The sequence below is a fragment of the Syngnathus floridae genome, chromosome 6 (genome assembly GCF_059516105.1).
Source record: "Syngnathus floridae isolate MCC-2025c chromosome 6, RoL_Sflo_1.0, whole genome shotgun sequence".
In the NCBI taxonomy this organism is placed as follows: Eukaryota; Metazoa; Chordata; class Actinopteri; order Syngnathiformes; family Syngnathidae; genus Syngnathus; species Syngnathus floridae.
This window is the reverse complement of record NC_142418.1, coordinates 14,746,773-14,771,610: the sequence shown is the minus strand read 5'-3', so window position 1 is coordinate 14,771,610 and position 24,838 is coordinate 14,746,773. Positions and strand designations below refer to the sequence as shown.

The following is a 24,838-nucleotide window of genomic DNA, read 5'->3' as shown; positions in this document are numbered from 1 at the left end:
CAGAAAAAAAAAAAAAGCAATCTTTCTCCATCTTTTCAATCTCTGATCCGTCCATCTACCGAATTATCTGCCTGCAATTTTATGCGTTCATCTGTCCGTCTATCTACGTTATCATCCAACTGTCTATCCAACTGTCTAATCTGTCCTTCTGAGTTAACCGTTTCAATTGACAATCCAAATTATTCCACAGGTTGACTCCTTGAGATGCATCTCAGATCAAGTTTCTGTTATCAGTTTCACTCTGAACACAATAAGGGAACATATTATGTAAACATCCACCAATTCATAGAATTTAAGGATATATAGGAAAAGGACATTGGCTTTTACAACGACTTAAAGTGTTTTACAAAATAACAAAAATTACTTTATAAATAGAATATTGATATTATTCAGCCATCTTTTCATGCTTGTATTGCTCCATCTGTCTATTTATCTGTCCAACCCACTTAACGGTGATTGCGCGCGCATCCTGGTGGGGGGGTCATACGAGGTGGATACAGGGGGGCGGGGTGAGTAGCTTTCCGTGGGCGGGGCCTCGCTCTTTTATTTCAAGTCCACGCACGAGCGCGAAAGCTTCACAGGCTCACTCATCGTACAAGCTACATCACTGCAGCCGCGGAAGGACAAGATGGAGTCATCCTTTTGTCCACTTTGACGACATTTTGAAAATCCTATACTCCACGCATCCATTTTCTTTCTTATGCTTTTTTAAACCTGTTGTTGGCTGCGTACTGGCTGAGGTAGTAGTTTGTGCTGTTGTTTGGGTTGTGACTGTGCCCGCTATGGAGATGACTGCGCAAGCTACTGCCTTGCTAGTGCTAGCCTCACGCTCCACGCCGGGAAAGAAGCCGCCGTTTCCCCTCCCGCCTTTTGACTCAATTTCCAGGTAAATACAACTTGCAAATGGACACTTGTCGTTAGTTTTGTACTATCTCACTTGAATGTTATAGAACATTTATTTTCGCGTTAAATTTCTGTATTGTTTGACGAAATATAGTTCATGATCGTAGGAAAAATGACGACTTCCGTTTTTGCTTTTCAAAGAAATATCAGACTCTGAAACGGTGGCTCGTCACGGTGTTGTATAAAATGTGCAGCGAGAGGTGGTCGAGCGTGTGTTAAGTTATGCTGCACGGCACGCCAAAGTGTGTTGAGCGTGGCAAAGGCATGTAGGTCAACGGCGCTGTTGCTATGTGGAGACGCGTGACGTGGCTCCCGCTGCCCACAAAGGTGTCCCACGATACATGTGCTGCGTTCACAGACCTGCCTCGCCTTATTACTTTGATATGTAGTGCTTTGAATGTGGCAGTGCCTTTAGGTCACGTTTTTTTCCGCCAACTCAAACATGCTTTGGTGTCCATGTACTACCAACAGTGTACAGTAATGTAGTAGGCCCACGTGTTTGTCAAAAATGAATGTCTCACGAGTACATGAGTTACCCGACATTTTGCATGAGCTGTACTGCACCAATGAACAGATTCTGGCCTGGTATCTTGGAAGTGGATTTGTAGTGTACATGACAACTGCGCTTTTGCTTGACAATTTTTGTGCAGTAATGTATTTTAGCTCCTGTTTGTCGTCTTGTACCCATGAAATGTTTTGCTTTTGAGTTGGTATGCTTCCAAATAAATGAATGAAAAATGAAAGCCAAAATGTTTAGTAAGATATCAACTGTAATTGAAGTGGACAAATTGTCTTTCTTAGGATTCATGTATATTTGCCTTTGTTTTAGTGTAAACCTAACCTATCAAACCAAAACATTTATGTGATAAATCTGATGTCAGTTATTGCAACATAATTGACTGTAAAAAAAAAAAAAAAAACAATATCTTGGAATGGGGACCTTCAAAAACCGGTTATCAAATTGCAAGCTTGAGATAGGTGGGGCAACTTGATTATTTTTCAAAAGCATTCAGCCCTAACCGCCACAGCAGTGATGTTGCATCACACACAAAAATCCCTATGTAGTGAGAAGGCAACGAGTTCGAGATTCCTCACACAACCTCTCTCCCTCTCCCTGCAGTCAAGCAAGGGCAGAGTGCAAGACGGAGCGTGCATGCAGCTGTTGGCGTAATAATCAGATTATTATGCTAAATCTGGACAGCCTCTGCGTTAGCGCTTGGCCCAGCAAAGCACATGACGCCGGGCTCTCCCGCGAGGCGCCGCGTCCTCACTAGAGGTCAGACTGCTGACGGAGGTCACGTGTTAGGACGCGTTCCTCTGCCGCGTCGCCAGCATCTGGCACTTCCGCGGAAGGCGCATTAATATGTCCGCTAGGGGCCTCCGCTGAATGGACGATGAGATCTTTCCACCCCCTCAGATGACAGCACGCCGCTCACTCCAGTCTGGATGGCGCGTTTGACCTTCCCACACGATTTGTGCGGAATGTTTCACACTCCCGAGTGTGGCGTGAGGGCCGCCAGCGCCTGCTGATACCGCAAATTTGAGCTGATAAGACTACTCGCATTCGTTAACGTAATGGTGGACTTTTTCCAGGCACCAAATGTCTCAGATTGTGAATTATACCTTAAATACATGAATACTTTAGCACTTCTGCCAAGTTGCTCATGCAGAAGTCAAAATTGCCCCAGTTTCCCTTGGAACTGATTAACTTTAAACAGCGCAACACTTCAAATGGTGAGGCCTGAAAGCATTTTAGTCAGCATCCAATCGGATTGCTCGTTCAGTTGGCACCCCAAGGGGGTTCACGTTTGAAAGATGTCAGGGGGATAGCCAAAGCGCAACATTTAAATATCATGCCCCATTTTTATTTTGTACCATAAACTTTGATCCTAAATTTTTAATTGGTCCTCAAAACAATTTTTTTTTAAGTGTTCAAATCATGTAACCTGAAAAACATGTAAGTGGATGTCGCACTCACTTCAACCAACCACTTGCTGTGACCTTGGAAAGCGAATGGCCGCCCACGGGAGGGGGATGAGGCCGTGTCATCGTTATCCAATCTGGACCACACACACACGCAGAGGAGGCGTGTCGAGTCCGATCAGTACTGACGTGACCGGAGGTGGACGCGGCGGTGGCAGCGTGTGGTGACCAGATGGCCCTCCAGCTCCCACGGAGAAACATCTCATCTTGACCACTTTATTAGGTACACCTACACACTCTCCCAACGCATGTCATTCAGAGATCAATATAGTGAAGAATGACAACCGTTACATCTTGTGATGACAGGAAATTTTATTTTTGGCCCATACCGTCTCACACGTTTTGTTATGAATTTACAAAAAAAGAGATTTGACAACTATTACAACCATGACAAAATATCAACAAAATCTTAGCAAAGGCACAATTTTGGATACAACTATATTAGTGTCAGTTGAATTTAGAGTGGACGAGCACCTCCGCTTGGTAGATCTGAGGCTCGAGCTTTGAAATTTGCTTTTGGGGATTCCTCTAACATTCCAAAAGCAGACATGTGAGGTTAAGAAATGTATACTACTTGTCTATAGGTGAAACAGAAAACTGATACATGCGGTCGGCAGGCATATTCAAGCAGCTGGTTTATGTCCAAATGGACTATTGAAACTTTTTAACATCTCAATTAGGAATAAAACATTACAAAGGGCAACATTATTTAGTCATTCTTGCAAAATGGAGAGTTTCCCTCTTACAAATAACTTCAGGATCTATTTACAAAGAAAAAAATCTTGGCTTAATTCCATTGTACATGTTCCTGGTAAACAATTAGCATTAATTGTTACTAGCAACAATTGTCCTTCGTGTTGACTAGTAGAGCTCGTTACAATGTGCAAGAGGGATGACAAAGACGGAAATGTCGTCCCCAGAGCCCAGCCGGTTCCCAGATATCCTCCAGCCTCCGTCCTTGAGCACGCCGCGCGCACGCATGACCAAGTCTTGGGCGGCCAAAGTGTACCTGATGTCACACAAAAACAAAATCAAAAACTTGGTGGAACTTTAGATAAGGCAGTCCGGATGTGATAGAAAGTTCCACCGGCCTGCTCTGGTCGTCGGGGTCGCAATTGGCCAGGAAGCAGGTGACGGACTCCGCTACTTCCTGATTGGAAAGGACGTCCCACAGGCCGTCGGTTCCCACGACCAGGACGTCGTCTGTGTCGTGTTCGTACTGGGCCAACGGGTAAACTTTGACCTGATGACCAAGATTGTTAGACAATTCACCCCTAAAAGGAAGACTTAACTGAAGCGGTTAGCGTACATTTTAGCTCCAGTTCAAAGGTCACCACTGGAACAATTCAGGAATTTTAGGTAAAGAATCACATAAATCTGAGTGAAATCCTCGAGTTAAGGTTTTATCTGTGTACCTCTGGACAGCAGGAAAGGAAAGGCTTAATGTAGATGTTGGAATCGTGCACTTTGAGATTGTGGTCGCCCAGACCTCTGGTAACGCCTATGGTCGCTAGCACCCGAGCCTACAAAGAAAAATTGAAACATATCAAACCTTTGTTTCAAAAATCCTCATTTGAAACCTTAATTATTTTAAAACCCCTTTCACTGTTGTTAGGTCTTCATGTGGATGGATGAGCAGACGTGAGGCAAATAACCACGCAAGCTCGCCACTAATCAACCACTGCCACTAATCAACCACTGCCACCCCCGCGCTGGCTACGCATGTTCCCAAACTCATTTTTAAACTGCTGAATCGGTTCAGTTTGAAAAATGCCTGTTGGCACCAGAGCGGGGCAGCAGGCTAATTGAATTTGCTCAAGTGTGACATTAGGAAGGATAACACACGACGGCACTGATATTGGATCTGCGTGCGTGATGTGACCGTTCGCATTTCTCATCAGCGCTTACCTTCTTCCCTTCGCCGTAGATGAGAGGAAACTTCAGGTCGTTGTCCTCGATGGTTTTATAAGCCCTGTAAATCGCAGACAGGACACCGGTTGAATTTACACATTTTAAATTTCAATCATTTTAGAGTCAGGAGGGATTTAACCACGCGGCCCGACTTTGAATTGTGCCGAGGTGTGCGGTCGGAATGATAAAAATGCACAACAATTCCACGGTGTGCTCAAGTGATGAATAATTAAGCATCTTCAAAGCAGCCGCAGCGCGAGGAATGTAAGAGATTGCAGATCTGGAATTTCCCCGTGTGGGACGATTAAAAGAATCATCTCAACTAATTGAATCCGCTTCTAACAGCACTGTTTTGTTCACCTTTTCTGCCTAGCAACCGACACTCGCACTCTGCTTGATTTTCATTCAGAGCAGCAGCAAGGTTAAAAGACAAAGGAGAAGAACAAGATTTTTAACCTTCAAATATCAGCTGCATGTTTTTAAGTATGAACGAATCATTTTCACAAGAATCAAATAGATTTGGCCAAGAAAGAAAACCCACCATCCAGACATGGTGAAGTCACGGTAGAGCATCCTCTTGCCAACTTCCTTCTTCTGAACTCTCCTGGGGAACTCCAAATGTGTAAACTCATTTCCTAATAAGTGGGGCTGCATGTAGGCCTTTGGTGAGATTAAAAAAAAAAAACGTCATAGTCTAATAATAAGCGGCACGTCAACAGGAGACAGCGAGGTGAGGAGAGGTTAGGTCAGCGGTGCCAATACGTGCCAGCTGTGCTAGACGGGCTGGCTTCCTACCAGGAACTGCAGCCGCTGCCTCTCCGACTCTGGCGTGAACTCTCTTGACATGGGGATGACCTCACCTCCCCGGACCATGACAGCTCTGAGGGGAAGAGCGGGACAGGAAGGCGTATTCTAGTGTTTTGTCTGTTATCAGAAACACAAGATTATGTCGTAAGGTGACCTTTGAGCTTGAAGTCAAGTTGCCGGCCGAGCTAGTGCTCGTATCGAAGCGAGTTAAATACGAAACTAAATACATAAATGAAATGTATTTCTCTCGTCTCACCTGCTGTCGCCTGCGTTGCCCACGTAGAGCTTCCCGAGCAAGTAGAGCACCACCAGAGCAGTGCAGCCGCCGGACGTGTTGTAGACAGCCCGTTCCTTTTCTATTTGGACATCCTAAAAACAATAATAATAAAGAATACAATTTAGGTTGCGCTACACTCAACAGGCATCCACCCACTGCGGTATTTTGTGCCTTTACAACGATAGAAACGTGTTCTTTTCTTTTTCAAAAGAGTCAAGACCATGGATGCAGGTCTGCCTTGTGTGTGCTCACCATGCCCGGGGGAGGATGTGTAAATGTGTCCTTCGCCCCGAATGAATTATGAATCTCATAGCTTGCCATACATATTTATTCTTGGCGGCATGAACCACATCCTGCAGGCAAAGTCTTTAATAATAGAAACATCTGCATAAACATCCACACCTTCTTCTTACTCTCGATCTGTACCAGGAAGATGCTAGTTGTAGAAATGACACTTCACAGATAGTAAATCTTGCGATCAGAAATTGTGTTAAATCTAATAGTGTGGTGATGAGTGGGACAATCTTGTTGAGTGGAGCAATACAACATAATATTTATTTTGAGTTTATTAAGTTACTTGTAATGAAAAGTGCCTATAACGGACATTAATGCATTTTATTTTCACATCATGTTTTTGTTAGAATAAAACCAGCTTTTATCAGCTGCAGATGTTAGGCCATTATCAACGAAAAAAAAGATTCATGAAAAAAATCAACAGCTATACGTTCTGTAATATTGGAACAGTTGCACACTGCCACCTAGCGGTCGAAAAGAGAGACTACAAGATCTTACTACAAACGGTGCTAAGATGTCGTGATGGCAGCACGTGGAGAGCCAATTTTTTTTAGATTGTGTAAAACAGTTTGAGAACCAAAGCAGCAAAAATACAAACAAGTTTGAAGAAAGAATTACCATGTCTTTGAATGCGTTCTCGATGGCGCCGACGACCAGGCTCTCATGCGTCACTTTCTTTTCTGCGAAGTAGCGCGTGGGCCGGGCACCAGGTGAACCGGGGGCACCGGCGGCCCCACGTAGGGACACGGTCCGGGTCAGGGCGCGAGAGTTCGAGGTGGGATTGAGGTGCTGGTGGTGCCAGCGGAGGGGCTCCTCGCTCAGGCAGGTGGGAGGCTGGAGGTCAGGCGTGCACAGGATGTCCATCACCTCTTGAAGGTGCAGCGCGATGTGGTGATGGAGCAGGCGTGATGCCACCACGGCCGCCCCGCAGCCGGCGTGACCGTCGAACAGGCCCCAGTAGTGGAACGGCAGGTCCTCGGAGTTGGCCTAAAACATTTTTTTTTTACATCCAGCCATTTTGTACAAGTGCAGTACCGACTTGTGTCCAGTAGATGGTAGCAATGTACCGCCTGTGACGACGTTGAGGTGTGCTTTGGGGAAAAGGCTTCTCTGTCAAACTATGGCCGTCCTGTGATTTGTTTCTTAATCATACGCGTGTTTGAGTGCGTGTTTAACTTGTGTAATTTTAATTTGTTAGAACACTTTGTTTTTCAACATTTAACATGTGTGCAATGCATTTGAAGTGAATCATTACATAGTGACAGTTTTTTTTGTTTTTTGTTTTTTGTCTAGATTGGGATCAGCTCACCAGCAACCCAGATAGTGTGGGTGGAACGTCATAAGTCATAAAAAACATGTTTTCTTATGTTGGGGGGGGGGGTCATAAATCAGTGTGTTCGTGTCTGGCGTGTTAAGAAACCCGAAGAGGAACTAATGCAGCATGTTAGCACTTTTTAAGACCGGATTACTTTCGTCACGACACAAACTGCAAACTGCCTTTGCTGCCAAGTTGAATCGTGCTAACTTCATATCAACAATTTCAAGACATGCTGAGAGCCATGTCTAATATTTGCAGAACGAGGCAAGCGAAATATTTTAAAAAGTAAGATGCTAATTTCGTCTAGCAGTTTAAAAAGGCTGAGTACAAATATAAAGTCTGGAGTCTATTTCGACTTGCATTATTTGGTTATCTGTTCATACTTTGTTCTTTTCTGCTTCCAAGGGAATACCTTGATAAGGTCATCTTTAACCTTTACATAATGTTTGTTTCACCCTAAAATTTTACAACTTTTCCAAAAATGACTCCAAATGAATTATGTAAATAGGTCATTTGTTTGTATGCGCTAAAACAGTTTAGTTTGATGCCCCAAAAGCACCTCAGATTAATTTTAGCTAGGCGCCAGTGATGTTAATGCTACGGATGCTAATCGGCTTAAAGTCAAGTTCAACCTTCAGCGCATGCATGAAGTAGGCTGACGCTTGGCACATACCAGGCTCTCCCTCAGGCCCAGTCCTTCTCCGTTGGGTAGGGAGGACCTCCTCCGGGTCATGTTCCCCCAGTTGGCCGTAGCCGAGCTTCCTGGCAGTCTTCTCTTCACCACCAGCACCTCACAGCAGGCCTGATCCTCATTTAAAGTGCTCTTCCCTGCATTGATCACCCTGGCAAGGCAACAGCACATAGGTGATGACACTTTTGAAGGTGGCAGGACAGTTTGAGCTTTCGTCCTGGCCCTAAAGCCACTGACACTTACCTCCTTTCACATTTGGGACATGCCCCAAATTACCCTGTCAGGGATTTCAACCGTGATGTGCTATACTTCAAATCCCAAACCAGTGTCACCACAGTATTTTTCTTTTCTATCATTTACAGTGTTCTCTCTTTTTTTCTTTCCAAGTTCTTGTGCAAGAGATTGCTCATGCTGCAAGATCAAGTTTGTCACGGCCCAGCTTCCAGACGATCCGGTGATGCGATAGCAGCGGTGCGTGCCCACCATTGTTCCGACAAGCACCTCTTACATGCTGCGAGAGAAATGCTGGACAGAGAGCGTGACGTCTGTTCATGCATCATGGCGAGTGAGCACACAAACACACACACACACACACACACCGGATCTTTGACAAATTGATTAATGTGCCAGCGTGATAAACTCCCGGTGAACACATTTCGCTCACGTTTCAAAGTTCCTGGGTTTGAATCTCGGCCTCAGAATTCCTATGTGAAGTTGAAATGTTCTCCAGTAATCTGAATGAGGCCAAGCGCTCCAGAAAATGGATGGATGGCTATTACGAAAGTTTGTGGTAAATCTTCCAAAGTGAAGCCTGGTTAAGCGCCAGAGCGTGAAGGATGTCACTTTGGATCAAAGCCATACTCACTGATCCATTCCGAGCTATCTCGGTTAAGTGTACCAAACGCACAGTAAGCGTGCGTAGAATAAAAAAAAAAAAAAAAAAAGAATCCTCCTCGAGCAGCGGAACCACTCGTCCCGTTTCTGCTGGCCTACTTGCTAACTTGTTTAAGTAGACAGGCGAAAAGCCTCCTGCAGAGTCCAGCTGCAAGCTTAATCCGCTGTGACCCTGCAATTTTTTTTTTTTTTGCATTCCCTCGCCGTCTTCGATGACGACTCTGCACAAAGGTCAATCTGGAGCATTTATATCTAATCTTTATCAAATATCCTTCTAAACCCTCTATTTGTGACCACCCAACAATTTGTCATTGCGCCAACCGATGCTGTACGTTGTCCTCACATCTCGTGAAGATTAACTTCTCAGCCAGATGCTCAGCTCAGCTCAGCCCATATTTCTTCCTCATTCTTGTTCTTTTCCATTCTGATTTGTCAGGAAACAATCTTCCCATCACAAATCATGGAAATGAACAAAATATGCATGTGAGGTGCAATTATTTTGTTATCCACTTGGGGTCGCCTTCCTCGCGTTCCACATAACTGTGACTTTGAGTGTGTGTGGCTTTAAAAGGTAGTTGCAACTCCTGTGATTGTATAATTGGCTGTTAATTTGTGGCTCATATAAGGATCTTCCTGTTAAAGTTGATTTAATAAATCAATTCAGAGTTCACCGGCAGCTGTATCTATCCTTGATAAACTTTTTGCACTTGAGTGTTCCTCCACCATGGAACAATGTGGCTTCAGGAATTAGTCTCTACCACCAGCATGAAGATAAGACTTGCTGTCAAGGGGACGAGCAACAACTGATAATAATGTGCCGTGTCGTCGGGTGTGCAAGGATTGCTCCAAGGACTCATGACTGTGACCTCAGTCTTCCCTTCAAACCAGGAGCGAGCTTTTGGTCCTTGAGATAAGGAGGGAAAATATGACAGTTCTTTCGAGTGATAGTGCGCAGTGCATGTTGGTGCTTATCTGCACGAGAGATGATATCGACAACAGCGGCCACAATATTTGCGCAACAAGGGCCAGGAGTGCAGCAGATGATTTTTAAAAAAAAAAAAAAAGAAAGAAAGAGAGAGCGAGTGACAAAGTAAACATTCAATGAGCAAACATTCCAAACTCGCTCCTCTGGATTTGATTGCTAGCCTCATAGATTCAATGAGGTTACATAACTTTGGAGGGCACACTCATTGTTGATTATATGACGCAATATGTTTAGGCCAACTCACATTATTAGGGACAACAACACAATGTAAAATGCCAGTGGGTTGTTGTCCTGGAAAATTTGGAATATAGATAACTGTGGGAATTTGGAGGATGTTGATAAATGTCCCCCAAGATGTTTCATGAAAAAGCTGCACAATGAGGAACTTTTGTGTTATTCGTGTGGAAATGCTAATTTGTTGGGAATTTGGACTTTAGTTCCCCAAATGTCCTGATTTTGTGAATATTTAGATTTTTGAGTCATTTTGGAAATGTGGAAGGAGAAGAATGCTTTTCAGCCGATAAAGGATGGAGAGGGAGGGGAAGGAGAAGATGGAGCAAACAGGTTACTCACTCGGCATAGCCGGTGGAGCAGGGCAGCCGCTTGCGCTCCTTCACTGTGACGATGGGCCTGGCCGAGTGATCCGCAAAGCACTCCAGCTCGTCCGGCGACAGAGCCAGGAACTCCGGTCTGCCGTACGGGAATTTGGGAGCCGCGTCCGTGGCGCCGGGAGAGTCGCGTTCACCGCCGCCGGTTATGACGCCCCCCATCAAGGTGGCCACTGCCGATTTCACCCGAGTGAACATCGCGGCTTGGCAGCGTGGGTCCGCCGCACCGAAGGTAGTGGCGAGTGTCGACGTGTGGGCGTTGAGGGGGAGAGATGTCGCAACACGGACTGCACACGCACGCCGTGCCGGCTCGCCTCACCGAACACGGAAATACATTTTACGCACGCGCGCACGCGCATAGACTAGGCGGTAGGCCTGTAAACATTTGTTACATTTGTACTGAAACGATCTTGTCCCAGTTTACTCGCAAATGTGCATATTTTGAAATATGGGCCCGTTTAGTTACTCACAAAGCGGTTTTTATATTCTATTTTGTGTGATGAATGGCAACTGGTGGCTACACACATTTATTGTATCTGCTGCCATCTAGGGGGAAACCATTTAGCTGCTCTGCTTGTCAACGTTACAGCAAAAAATAGATGAACAAAGGCTGCTATATGTTAGTTAGTTAGTTAGTTAGTTAGTTAGTTAGTTAGTTAGTTAGTTAGTTAGTTAGTTAGTTAGTTAGTTAGTTAGTTAGTTAGTTAGTTAGTTAGTTAGTTAGTTAGTTAGTTAGTTAGTTAGTTAGTTAGTAGAATATTCAAGAGCTCTTTCAAAACCCAGCATGAGTTAGTTAGTTAGTTAGTTAGTTAGTTAGTTAGTTAGTTTGTTTGTTTGTTTGTTTGTTTGTTTGTTTGTTTGTTTGTTTGTTTGTTTGTTTGTTTGTTTGTGAATATGTGAATGAAGAAATTCCAAACTGGCAGACAATTGTACTGTGTTATGATATAATTTCACCAGCAGGCGGCATCCGTGTACATAGAAAGCACCGTGACTCAAGTGAGTTCCACTTGCGCACACAAAAATATTTACCTGCTGTTTTATCCTCGTTTTTATCCGGTAATGTCACATCTGAATGCAAAAAACGGAGTAACGTATGTTAATTAATGTAAAAAAAATATATTTTAGTAGTAAATTGATGAAAATTTGGATGGATTTGGATTATTTTGGGAAACTTGTCAAATAAAATACGTTGAATACTTTTTATAGGTACCATTGACACACATGATGAAACCCAGGTGCTGGTGGGTCTTGAAAACCCAGTCCAGTCACAAGGTTCGCGCTGGGGTGGTCAACGGTGGTCTGCAGCTCTCCGTCGTTTTTTTTCTTTCTTAATTATTACCTTTTTCCGGCTTTTGTAGCACACGACACCTTCACCCTCGTTAACTTTATCGACGACTCTCCTTGTGGAAAGGGCATAAAAACTCAAACATCTGGAGACTCAATCCCAGGCATATATACCTGTCCATAAAAGCTGAGAGGTCAACATGCACAGTTTAAAAATAAACCCCTCGGGATTGATTGTCTGTGCAATTCATTTTATTTAACGTTCAAATGAAATGCAATAAAAATGATTTATCACTGTACTATCCAAATAGAAGTTTAGGCTTTTTATTTACTTCAGATGGGAGATATCAATTGGTGAGGATTTATTTATATATTCATTTATTTATTTATTTATTTATTTATTTATTTATTTATTTATTTATTTACACTTATGGACAATTTAGAGCAGGGGTGTCCAAACCCAGTCCTCCAGGTTCCATTGTCCTGCCTGTGTACCTCGTCCAACACACTTGATTCCAATGATCACGATTGTAATCAGGCTTCTTCATTTGGAATCCCGTGTTGGAGGAGCCAGACATGTAACATGCTGCAAAACAGGCCGGACAGAAGCCAGACAGACGTCCACTCGTCCATGGCACAACATGCAAATGAAATCATTAGCCTGTGAGTACTATATTTTTTGTTGCCATTTGTCTTTGAATGCTATTCGTTAGCCTGCGTAAGGCCTTTTGTACTGTCTATTAGCATTAAGCTAATTAGGAAAAGCTATGGTTTGTAATTGGTACTTGACATATTATTGAAATTGACCAGCATCAAGGATTATAAAAGATTCATTGGCCGCAGAGCTTAAAATCGAGCCAGGGCCTCGGTCTGGTGGTTTTCTGCTTGACAATGAAGTGTTTTGTTCTCCCCGTGCGCAGCACGATGTCATACAAAGCCGACAGCCCGGTACTTTGGTCTTGACATTAAATTCAATCACAGCATAATAAGCCTCATATGTATTGGCTCATTTGCATATTTGAGACATCAACAGCTACCAGATGCCTGAACAAAGCAGGCGGCATGGATTAAACCTGTCGGCCTTTGATAGCGAGGGGCGACCAGCCTGAAATTAACGCGTCTTATTTTGAAAGGGTTCTTTTTGCACACATTCCGGGAATTTGTGATTAATGATCACCTATATAGGGAAGCTAACCATGGGCTTGGTTACTAGGCAACAGGTGCATCTGTGACCTCATTGTTTTGGTGGATGTGCTCAGTTACCAGAAAATATTATAATCATGCACTGCAAAGAAATCGGTGTGATACAAAGTACACCTGTGGATTTTTATCAGTAAATACTTTTACTTAATAGGCTCATTTATTCATTGTAAATAATCAAACTAAAATAAATATTATTTATGATTTATTCAATACATGCTTTACAAAAAACAAAAATTTAACTAAAATTAAAATCCGTAATAATACTACAGAACTAGCTAAAACTATTGATGTTTTTTTTTTTTAATCCATCCATTATCTGGACCACTTATTTTAACTTATTGTTTTTCCCCCATAAAATTATCACTTTATTCCCATAATATTACAACCATAAAAGATGCAATTTTACGTTATTTTTAAAATTTACGATTATTTTACTTATAAAATTTCAACTTTTATCTAGTCGTGCAATTAAAAAAGAAAGATCAAATCTAGTCAGTGTGGTCAACTCCATCATACTGCTTCCATTATTTCCTATGGGACAAATTGTGTGTTGAAAACACAAAGCTAGCAACAGTGAACCAGCGTTATTGGAAAATGTTGACAAATGTATCGAGTAATGGTAACAGAAGTGTGGTAACGGGCTGGCCAAAATTGTACTCCTGCCAACAAATAAACAAATCACCTTTTGCAAAGATAAAATTGAGCCATCCATCAAATTTCTATCCAGTTCGTCCTCATTCGGGTCACAAACAAGCAAAAAGTCAGATTGAACATTTAATTATAATTTTATAAAATTTTAAGGCTAAGCAGAACACTTAGACAAGCACTCCTACGCAACAAGTTTCAACAAAAACTAAAGACATTTGCCAGACAAACACTAACTGTGATTAATACTGTGTACGCATTGCGTCACGGATGTTGGCAGAGTTTAAAAATCAGTCCTAGAATGTGTTATTTCAAAACAGGCTGTGGTTTCTCTCACTTGTAGGCGCGTATAAACATGTTCTTAATGGCTAAAGATAATGGCCCTAAAATAGAGCCTTGGTGCACCCCTAATTGCTTTTACTTCCCCCTCCCTTGGAATGTGCCGCTGAATTAGAAGCAACACATTTCCAGAGCTACCTTTTCGACATACTTCCTATATGAGGAACTTTGAAATAAACAAACCCCCGCTTGTCTTTTCCTCTGAGGCCCACCTGATTCGTAGACGACGCTTTCCGAGAATTTCTCATCTGCTCACAGCGTGACATCAAACAGCAAAGGCGAAGCAAATGTGTGATTGATTATGTTTTGATGTGACTTTTAATCTTTCATAACGTACGGTACAAGCCCGTATATCAAGTATCATCGTGGCTCAACTTCTAAGGAGATTTAGCTTCCCCAGGCTGGGGATGCTAGTACGACTTTTTAATATATGCCCTTTTACGTTTTCTTTGAAGCGGGAAAATGTTGCACTATCTTTGGCAACAGAGGTGAGTGACACCACTGACGCAACGTTATCAGGAGAAAGCACGATCAATCTAAGTGAGCGTAATAGCGACATTTTGCTCACGTTAGCAATCTGGAACATTCCTGACTACTTGTTTTTGTTCTGTCTGTGTACTCCTAGTTTTTGCTGTGCAACTTTGTTTTTAGGACTTTGTTGATTCTTCATGCCCTGTTTAGTTGTCTTTCTATTCCTTTGAGAGCAAAGTCTGACTTTGAGTGCAATTCTGCCTTGTCGCTCTGCTTCTGGGTCGTGCACCGTAACAATTTTACCCTTGTTCTCACTCGATGAGTCACCGTGCAAGCAAAATCTTTTCTCTACTTTTATTCTGTTGACTGCTGTGTGCCTCGCTGCAGTTCTTTGTTTCGGTTTGCGTGTGCCGGTGGAGTAAAGGAACAAAAACAAAGACTTATGTGAATGAGTTCATGAATAACAAAGAAATGTCTGCTATTTGGAACGTAGGACGAGAACAATCGCAGGGAAGGAAGGCGGGGGGGCGCATGTCATGGAGCAGCACAGTCAACCCTCATCTGCTAAAAAATGACTTCCACATGTAGCGACTCCACAGAAGCAATTAGTCTTATTCAGACCAAAAGAAACAACATGTGTCTGAGGAAAAGAACAGAATGTATGAAGAGCGGGTGGCCGAGGTGTGCCAGCTGCGGCCGCAATTGTCCAAACTTCCCGTGAGGAAGTTTTTTAAGTGCTCTTGTTGTCGTGATTGTTGTTGCCACGCCTTGCTCAGCAGTCTTGCGTTTGTCTGGACGGAGGTCAGCGACATTAACAATACATTTTTTACATTTTTTATATATCATAAATGATGATGTTAAAGTAGTTTTCTTACTTCCAAATTCCAAAGAATTTGAATGACACCTCCAATAGAAAATCAATTCCTTAAATAAATTGTTGTCAGTTCTGTCTGTAAGATGAGAGGATTGTAGCGTAAGAATAAAAATATAAAAATACCAAACTGAGGCTCACTGAGATGTCAAGCGTGTAACATGGTTTCCGTGTTTTTATTATTTTTTTAATGTCAAAGGCGCCTCCCTCGGTTGCTTCCAGCTCAATTCTTGAGTGAAGCTACTGAAGAAGATGTCGTTATTTGCCCGAGACGCGCCGTACTCATGTTCACACGCTGTTTGCTGACTTTGGATCGATTGTGCTTCTTTGTTCAAGCCTTCCATTCCTCCCCGGGGGATGGAGAGGAAAACACTCAGCGAGCAAATAGGGAGCTCTCCGCCGGCGAGGAATGAGACACGTTCACTCAGCTCGGCGGCGTCTCGCTCGCGCGGGTGAGGACAAAGTGAGATGGATTTGCTGATTGATTGTGCTTCTTACGCAAGATCTCATTCAAGGGGCACAAAAAAATAAAAAAAGCCTTTCATACAAGTTTTTATAAAAGTTCGGAAAATGCCACGGCCATTAAGCTAGCCTAGCTTAACTGCAACACAATTATGGCTCCCTTGTATATTTTTCTAAGCGTCTCGTCACTGTTATTTCCCCTGCGGACGAGCTCCGCGGCCGACTTTTGAGCTATTTGCTGAGTCTAGACGTTGACTGATGACCTGAGCCCGTATCACGTTAGCCTGGCCTTCTTAATGACTAGCGTGCCTAACGAGATGCGGAGCGCCTGCTAGGCTGGGAATTCCAGACATGTCCATCAAGCTTACAGTACAGCAACCCCCCCCCCCCCCCCCAATAATGCCTCAAGCCGCCACATGATCCCTGATAGCAGGCCTGGTGATTGTTTTACAGCTCTCACTGAGGACTCGTGCTTCCCGCTAATGCTAGCTTTCCATCCAAAGCTCCAATGCGAGTCTCCCGTTGGGCTACCCCGCGGCGTTCGTGCGATGCAGTCTCACGCCTTGTGTGTTGTGCCGCCAGATGATGAGAATCAGAAAGGCTGAGAGAACTGCACAACCTGCCAGAGTTAAATTGGTTGCAGCAAAGCCATGTGCCACGATGCTAGTTAGCAGACGCGTGATGTTTCCAATATGGAGCCCATGGCTTTCTTGAACCTCTGGAGCGCTGCGCTCTAAATTTTCCTGCGCCAGCAATCGTGGCTTTGTTTCAATGTACGCGCTTTAAATGGGGCTCAGGCTTGTTATTATTCTCTTGTTTGAATGGCAACAGGTGGCTACATAATGTGGATTAACTCTGCCAAATAGTGGCTAGAGATGTTTTTGCAGTAAATAAATGTTCATTTTGGGATTTGTAAATTCAACGTGACTGTCTCGAATGGCGAAATTGACAACAGATGTTTAATCCACAAACGGACCAATGTGTTTCAATCGCAATTGCTACATTTAAAACAGTTGTCGTCTTCATGCTGGGATGCAAGCATTTGAATTTTCATGACGGCATCCCTAAAAGGTTCATTTATTGCAAGATGGCCTTCACTCGGTGCTCTTCCTTTTGCCGCTTTGTTTTTGCATCGCCTATATCCGCTGCAAGGAAATAGCAGGAAAAATAATTTAGTCCGTGGCCAGCGTATGATAATAACTACTTATGTATTCATCGTGTGTATTTACCTTGAGGTGGAATCGGAAACTAGCGTGCATGAGATAGTCGGGCATAGTGAGACTTCCTAAAGGTTTCTTTGGGTAAACGCATCATTTTGAATATTTTAAGCAATTTTCAACATGCGAGCGCCCGATCGATTTATTCTACATGAATGTATGCGCACAGACAATCACGAGTCTGCTTCCCTATATATATATATTTTTTTTTCCCGAGACAATCGCTCCAATGAGGTCTGATTGTCGGTATGCGCGCAGCCGCTGGAGCTTAGCATCAAAGCTGGAAATCAACACCGGCTGCTTGTCCACAGGTCAAGTCATCAAGACGTGTAAAGCTTCTTGATGAATGCTTTGGTGAATACTGTTGAGAAGGGGGAGGTTGTTGCTAGGCAACAAGTGTATCCCAAACTAACAAGCGTGTTGGAATATAGAAAAGCAACTGAGTGCATTTCCCAAAATGTAAGAGATGCAAAAATATTGCAACACAAAACATTGCGGAGTTCCATTTTGTAAAGACCTATACAAAGGTGAACTACTGATGAAGTCGCCATGGCAACGATGGAACCGTCTGACTGTCGTCACGAGGTTGCTGAGCGAAGACGTTGCTTCTGTTAAGGAAAGTTTAGCGCCAATGCTGCTCTTATTTTGGTAGGTTTCCACTTCTGTTTTTGATTTACAAACTTTTTGGAACAAAAGGTTGACTTTGAAGTAAGAAGTAGAAAACCATCACCGTCAAGTCTTTTTGTCTGGCATTGCTTTTATGTTGTCTAGTTGTTCACAAAACAAAAAGAGGTTAATAAACACTAATCGGGAATATAGTTTTTCGAGTAGTTTCACGCAAATGGTAGTTTCTCTAATTAATCGATTAATCCAATCGATTAACCGATTCCTAACATATCGACAGCCTTGGTCACTTATAATCTAAAGTTTTATTTAAGGAGCAACTCTAATTTTAACGAACATTTTTTTTTTCAAGTTGATCCCATAGACGTCAAGCAAAGCTTTTATTAAGCAACACAAATATGACAATATCACAAATGAATGAATACATCTGATTGTGATTTGCTGACTTTACCACAGTACTGTACACACGTTTTGAAGTATCCCAGCGCTAATCACATCTACAGTGTTACATTCCACATGAATGTGCAGGAAATTGTGTACATCTGAAGCCCAAACAAAGCCCCCACCCCTCCCTGACCCCCCTCATCCTTCCCAGTACCCAACCAGCCATCAGCGCAGGATGCCAGAAGAGAATAAAGCTGACGTGGTGTGCCAGGAATGCGCGAGGAGGCCGCGGGAGGGATGCAAGGGGGTCAGGAGGTGTGCCGGCCGGCTCCTCCGACTGGCAGCTCGTCTCAGCGCATCCCATCGCCTCCGCCAACGTTTTCAAAGGGTCTGCCGGACGCTGGAAGCCAGATGAGAAACGTCCTTGGCGGGAGCCTGCGCAAACGATGACCCCCCACCCTGACGCAATATGAAACCGGACTTCAAGCAAACATAAAAAAAACCCTGAAAATCAAAAGCGGATCAGTCAAAGGATTTCTTCCACTCGAAGAGGACAAAATGAACTTCAAAGATGGCTGATCATTAAGAAGGATGACGTGGCGTCGTCTTCACCGTATGGTCCAAACGTTCATTTTTTTTTTCTTTGTAAACACTTTGACAGGAAGGAAGAGGTTTGAGTCGTCCTGCACTGCTCCGAGCTCTAATGACGGAAAGCCAAGTTGGGATGGTGAAGAAAGCAGAACACGCGATGGTTCCGTGAGAATGCAGTGAGATGCTAAATGGCCAAATAAAGCAATCTGTGAGCGCCCCAAGGCAGTGCCATGACATCATTGCCACTGCCCAAACACCATCACACATTTTTTTTTAATCTCATTTAAAAACAAATCCACTGTTTTACAACGATAATGAAAAATCATGCCAAAGCAAGACAAAAATCGCAACAGCAAAAATGCATCATTATATTTTTTTCTTTTTTTTGTATTTTTGAAATAACGAAAGAATTTTTGGGCGACATCTGGTGCAATCTTGATGTTGCTGTTAGGTTGAATTAACTCATCCTTGTTTGAGATGTTCTGGTTTGGCGTAAAATGATACTGAAAGTATATTTTTACTTCTTTTCCAATAGAGCCGCTAACCCATGTCATCGACGTAATCCCGTTTGTGTAAAGTGCGAGTGCCATTTTGTTAATTGTTGAATTTTACAGTTGCAAGAAAGTTGGCGTTGATGCTTTATGATCCTCTCCGCTCGCATCTTTTGGCGGGCTGTTTCAATTCTACGCAATTTACCCGATTTTTTGAAGGGCTCGACAACTCTCGGCATTCGCACGACGTACAATCGTTTCTTTTGACGGCATGATGCCAATTTGGGCCTAGGCGATTCCGCCGCTTTCTAACACGCCCGTGCCAACTTTCGTATTAGACAACAAGATTCAACGGAACAATGTCAAACGCGTCGCTATGGTACATTTGTCATCAGTCTGCCTTTTTGCATTGTTTCCTCTCCATCGCCTCCAAAATCCCCGCCGGCCTTTGAAACAAATGTAAGCAGACACAATCCAGCTGGAACATCATTTTTAGAGTGTCTTCGTTTCCACTCGCGCCGGCCGGTTGGTTGGATGTGCTTGGACTGTTTGCGTACCTTCCATTTTCCATTCCACAGTAAACAGTTGCCGGGCAGCGCTGTTATTCAGCCTGAGCGGAGCTTTTGGGGTAGTTGTCCAGCTCGCGACAGTTGCCCGAGCTTCCGGTGGGGCTGCGGTTGGTGGCCTTGGAGAGCAGAGTGGTCCTGCGCAGGCTGCTGTCCGAATCCTCTTTGCGGAAGTCGGCCTTGATCCGCTGGCAGCAGGGCAGGCAGTGCACAAAGTCTTGCAGGAGGTGGCCGCTGAAGATCATGTAGATCCAGGGGTTGCAGCAGCTGTTCAGGCTGGCCAGCAGCGCCGTCAGCGTCACCGCCGTGTTCTCGGAATCTACGGGGAGAAAGAGAGAGAGAGAGAGAGAGAGAGAGAGAGAGAGAGACGACCACTTGATTGGCTTGGCTGAGTTGAATTTATGTGCTGGTGAAATGTGAGCGCAATCACAACCGCATATTTAGCTACGCACAAGATGAAGCCGGTGGAGTTTACATAATGTTTACACTTGTAATTTGACCCGCACTGTTGATCCACCATTAGCCTAATTTAGCTGTTCTCAAATAGTGAGGCGATCCTCTCTTGGGGGAACGACTGAGCCCAGGGATCATGCTTATTACTTTTTTTTTTTTCCCTTAATAGAGTGTAACAGGCTACAACATGTCTACTAGTTGGTAGTGGCACTTTGGTGTCAGAATGTGTGCAGGGAGGTGTGGGAGGCTGGGGGGAGTCGGTACCAAGCATGCCGCTCATACAGCGCATAGGCACATTTTTTTTAAGGGATGAAAAGGAAGGTGGGAGAATCTAAAAATAATGTTAATAATTCGGTGTACGTTTTTTTTTTTAATGTTACTAAAAATATTAGGTTAGCCAGAGGCATACTTATGATAATTGTGACGAGAATATTATTATTTACAGTATAGTCGTGGTGGTGGGCGGGGATACTTTTTTTCGTCCTGAGTTGGGGAAATAGTAAAGAATTGATAAGTACTGGCCTAATTTGTACAGTTGTGTAATTTGTCCATTGTTGTTTCAAATCGTCTGACAAAAAAAATTGGTATTCTCTTTGCTAAGCCCAAAACACGCGCGTAAAAGTCGTGCGTAAACGAACGCGAGCTCGGCTTGAACGCACGCCGAGAGCTAAACTCGATTCGCACGCGAAGTAGCCATTAAAAGTTCCACGCTCACCGGTGAATTGGAGCTTGTCGTCCCACACAGACCACATCTGCACGGTGAAGAAGGGAGCCCAACACACGACGTAAGCCAGGACGATGACGAAGGTCATCTTGACGGTCCTCAGCTTGGCTCTGGAGATGGTGGTGATGCTGCTCACCGAGTTCTTGCCGATCAGCCCGTCCTTGTTGCCTCCGCTCTTCCTCTTCTTGTACTTGATGTTCCTCCAGATGCTGTGGCAGATGAAGCCGTAGCACACCACCAGGATGACCACGGGCACCAGGAAGATGCCCACGGTGATCCAGGTGATGTAGGCGCGGGCGCCCCACGGCTCGATGAAGTGCGCCCAGCAGTCCTTGACGCCGGTGCCGTTCTGGATCTCGCTCAGCGAGAAGATGAACATCTGCGGCACGCTCAGCACCAGGCTGCACGTCCACGTCGACACGATCATTACGCACGAGCGCCGCGTGGGCTGCTGGAGCGTCTTGAGCGGGTGGCAGATGGCGATGTAGCGGTCCACCGTCATCATCACCATCATGTACGTGGATGCGAACATGCCGGTCACTTGCAAGTGCTTGACGATCCGGCACAGAAAGTCCGGCCCGTAGAAGCGGAAGGTGATGTCCCAGCACAGCTGGGGCAGCACCTGGAAGAAAGCCACCACCAGGTCGGCCAAGCTCAGGTGGCGGATGAAGAGGTGCATGCGCGACATCTTCCTCTTGGTGTTGTGCATGGCCAGCAGGACGCTGACGTTGCCCACCACGGCCACCACGAAGGTGATGCTCAGCACCAAGATCTCCATTTGGGCAACCTCCTCGTTACGCGCGAACGGGTCCGAGCTGTTCTGGGGGACGCTGTCGTTGCCGCCGGGGCTCCCCATGTTAGAGTGGGACCGAGGCTGCTCGTCTTCTCAGCAGTGGGGCATAGTGGATGATCTGAGCCTGAGGGTCGCCCCTGACTGTGCCTCGGGAGGAGGGCTGCGTCCGTACGTATCCCACCGAGCCGTATAAGGTGCTGCGCTGCGCTGCGCTGTGCCGCGCTGTGCTGTGCTGTGCAGCGTGGCGAAGTGAGGAGAGAGCGAGAGAGAAAATGCCTGCTGAGCTGCTCCTTTGCTTCTGCTGCTGTGGAGCCTCTTAACTCGAATCATATTTCACGCCGGGAGAGCGGAAAGGTTGACTCTCTGGAAGAAAAAAAAAAAAATTCTCACGCACGCCCCCAAGATGTTCAGTACGAGATGCAGGAGCTGCGTGTGTCGGAAATGATGCCAACTTGTACTTTTTTTGATCGTTCTAGAACTGGAGGACAATTTTATATTACTTTTTTTTTGTGTGTGTTTTCACAGAAAACGGCATATTTGGCGTCACCTTTTTTTAAAGATACCTGAAAACATTGCAAGTTCAGTTTTTCCAATACTATATTTCTTTTCAATACTAATTTAATTTTATTATGAATTCTGACAGGATTGGGAAAATCAATGTGCATGCAATGTGTTAAAAAGGTATGACAACACGTAAAACTTTATTTATTTATTTATTTATTTTTTAAATTATCATAATTATGCATCCCCCAGCCAGGTTGTAGAAAAAAGCCCCACGTTTCCCTCGCCTATGGCTGTCAAAACAGCACTCTCAAATGGACTGTTCGGTAAATTGGTTTCATACGTCACTAACCCCGCCTCTTTCTCATTTAGACGTCACTGACAGCGCGAACTTTGAACCCATCCACGTTTTAATGCGAACAGCTGCGCAGGTAATGCAGGAGAGGAAGTGCTCCGAACCAAAGTGTACAAAGGACAACAAACACATTTGAGCCACAGAAAGGCTTTTAGTTGGACTTTATTTATGCAACAAAAATGTCCAAACAACTCCCAAAGCGTGCGTTAGTTTGTGGCAAACATTTTACTGACTGTTTCAGCAATTTGGGACAATACAAATGCGGGACATCTTTCACTTTCCCGGGATGGCTATCAACAGCAATAATCCTGTTCATGTAAGTCTATTTTTGTATTTTTTGTGTAGTCTTTTTGTGTCGTTAGCTTTGCAACATCGGCACTAGAGTGTTAGGAACCGTTAAAAAATATATGAAAGATGTTTTTAAAAAGAATTTATTTTTTGCAAATGTGAATATGATGGTTTTATTGGTTTGAGTGACACCCTCTAAAATTAATATAATATATTAAAATGAAAAGTCTACACCCCCATTCGTATTTGTGGTTAAAATAAATGACACCAAGAAAAATTATTTCAAAACTCTTTATAATTGTTAAGTGCCTTGAATTAATCACAAATAATTTTGAGTTATTCTAGTAGGCCTTTTTTCACCTCCTAGCAGAATCTTAAAGGTTTTATGATGACAATAACTGCTAATTTGAAATTGTTTAAATTATACCACGGTCACACCAGAAAATTTGAAAAGGTGTATTTTGTTCTCCTTTTGAATCCACATTTACAGAGACCCTTATAATTGCAATGTCTATGGAACAGGATGTTACATCTCAATTAAATGTCATCAGAGCACCTTGTAATCTGCTTTTATAATTACGTCGCCCGTTCGACTGTGAACACCGTGTGACTTTCCAATTGACTGCCTCGAAAACAAGCAGAAAGACTTTTTTCCAGCGTGCATGCCGTAATCCCTCCCCGCTTGGTCCAATCATCACTTTTGTGTTAAAAGCACTTGTGAACATTCAGCACATGTCGCAATTCTCCCGCAAGGATATGAGAGCCAAAACAAAACAAAAAAAAAATCACAAAGAGCGAATGGTTATTAAGAACCACGTGTTACTTCAAGTGTCACGCGAGTCTTGCGGCGGACTGACAAAATGGAATGTTGTTTGTGCTGCAAGGGAAGATTTCCACAGCTGGACGCTCGGGCTTATCTCTCACATAGGACGGATTTATGTCTCTTGTGTGTTTCTTATTTGGAGTCGGCTAACGAACGGATTGAGCGCAGTTGTCTATGGAATGCGAACGGAAAAATTCGCACGTGAGGCTTCCCTTTGGAGTTTTTCGGCTCGGCAAAACATGAAGTTTAATTTCGACTCATTTCAGCACTGTTGGCATGTCCAAGATTAACTTTAAAGTTGTCTATTTGCAGTTTCATCATCTTTAATGCCATAACATGCCACAAGATGGCGCCAAACCCCTTGATAATGGGAAAGTAGAAAATGGTATGGCGACTGTTTTACTGCTGAGCCCCAAAAAAATCTGAAATATTTGCCCTGCAAAATGGAGTTGGTCCAATCTCATACTCAGTGGGTCAATTTCTACGATCCACGCGCTGATAGTGGACCTTCATTTGTGCAGATATCCTCCTTCATTTCCGAAGGTTCCTTCAGCAAACAGTCCAAAGCGGAGACCCTGGGGAGGCCCCTCGCCCTTCCTTTGGCCCGCACTTCCCTTAAAATTTCTCGCCGGAAAGTTGAAATGACTCAGTAGCGTTTCCGCAATGATCTCGAGTGTGTCCGCCGCACACCGGGAGCTCAGCAAAGAAACTATTTTTGAAGCCTTTGGCAACGGTTGCACCGCCGATCCTACGAGTGTGTGTTTGTGTGTCCCCCTTCCCGTCCGGGACTCAAGTGGAGAGGTCACCCCGAGCTCATCATCTCTTGTTTATGGAGGCCGTCACTCCAGGAGGTTCTCGGAGATCTAATTTAAACTGTTGCCTGGATTATTCTCGTTTGGCCGCACGATGTAAAGACTTTGCGCGACATCGTCAAGTTGACCCAGAAGCACGGCGACGCTTGTGGTGTCTCCCAGAGCTAGAGAAGTCGGTCCCATTTATTTCCATTAGGGTTACCTTCTTTTCATGCTCCAACGGCGGCTAATACTCGCTAATACTGCTTGCTTTTTGTCCATATGATGTCA

General features: G+C 44.1%; 3 protein-coding genes and 1 long non-coding RNA gene across 14 annotated transcripts in view; 2 read left to right on the top strand and 2 right to left on the bottom strand.

Annotated features, from left to right (window-relative positions):
- The first annotated feature begins 594 nt into the window (after positions 1-594).
- Positions 595-19,042, top strand: LOC148396773 (uncharacterized). 4 transcript variants are annotated; one of them, XR_015859120.1, is made up of 5 exons: positions 595-886; positions 2,914-3,109; positions 8,572-12,309; positions 12,399-12,618; positions 15,821-19,042. It is a non-coding gene; the product is annotated as an uncharacterized LOC148396773 (long non-coding RNA). The 4 variants fall into 4 exon arrangements; XR_015859121.1 differs by having other exon boundaries at positions 8,572-12,618; positions 18,833-19,042; XR_015859122.1 differs by having other exon boundaries at positions 8,572-12,618; positions 18,244-19,042.
- ppm1h (protein phosphatase, Mg2+/Mn2+ dependent, 1H) lies at positions 3,179-10,998 on the bottom strand. The gene is made up of 10 exons (XM_088379229.1): positions 10,637-10,998; positions 8,167-8,335; positions 6,794-7,162; positions 5,861-5,973; positions 5,593-5,677; positions 5,339-5,457; positions 4,795-4,858; positions 4,302-4,409; positions 3,978-4,129; positions 3,179-3,895 (listed from the first exon to the last, which is right to left on the bottom strand). The coding sequence occupies exons 1-10, from the start codon at positions 10,867-10,869 to the stop codon at positions 3,748-3,750; spliced, it is 1,560 nt and encodes a 519-aa protein (XP_088235355.1). The 5' UTR covers positions 10,870-10,998; the 3' UTR covers positions 3,179-3,747.
- avpr1aa (arginine vasopressin receptor 1Aa) lies at positions 19,017-22,172 on the bottom strand. The gene is made up of 2 exons (XM_088379233.1): positions 20,988-22,172; positions 19,017-20,138 (listed from the first exon to the last, which is right to left on the bottom strand). The coding sequence occupies exons 1-2, from the start codon at positions 21,850-21,852 to the stop codon at positions 19,855-19,857; spliced, it is 1,149 nt and encodes a 382-aa protein (XP_088235359.1). The 5' UTR covers positions 21,853-22,172; the 3' UTR covers positions 19,017-19,854.
- The window catches only part of LOC148396769 (uncharacterized), a 35,202-nt gene continuing 31,139 nt past the window's right edge, over positions 20,776-24,838 (top strand). For 4 of the 8 annotated variants that reach the window (XM_088379202.1, XM_088379201.1, XM_088379204.1 and 1 more), the window contains exon 1: positions 20,793-22,961. In XM_088379202.1, coding sequence (XP_088235328.1) covers positions 22,905-22,961 — 57 coding nt within the window. In that variant the 5' untranslated portion in view covers positions 20,793-22,904. Of the gene's footprint in view, positions 22,962-24,838 lie in introns of all 8 variants that reach the window. The other 4 variants (XM_088379208.1, XR_015859115.1, XR_015859114.1 and 1 more) reach the window with 4 other exon arrangements.

Excerpts from the sequence above, each read along its gene's own strand:
- ppm1h (XM_088379229.1), bottom strand. The coding sequence starts at position 10,869 with ATGTTCACTCGGGTGAAATCGGCAGTGGCCACCTTGATGGGGGGCGTC. Across the intron at positions 7,163-8,166 it reads TGGGCCTGAGGGAGAGCCTG|GCCAACTCCGAGGACCTGCC; the intron begins GTATGTGCCAAG and ends AAAATGTTTTAG. Across the intron at positions 3,896-3,977 it reads GACCCCGACGACCAGAGCAG|GTACACTTTGGCCGCCCAAG; the intron begins GCCGGTGGAACT and ends GTGTGACATCAG.
- avpr1aa (XM_088379233.1), bottom strand. The coding sequence starts at position 21,852 with ATGGGGAGCCCCGGCGGCAACGACAGCGTCCCCCAGAACAGCTCGGAC. Across the intron at positions 20,139-20,987 it reads CGACAAGCTCCAATTCACCG|ATTCCGAGAACACGGCGGTG; the intron begins GTGAGCGTGGAA and ends TTCTCCCCGTAG.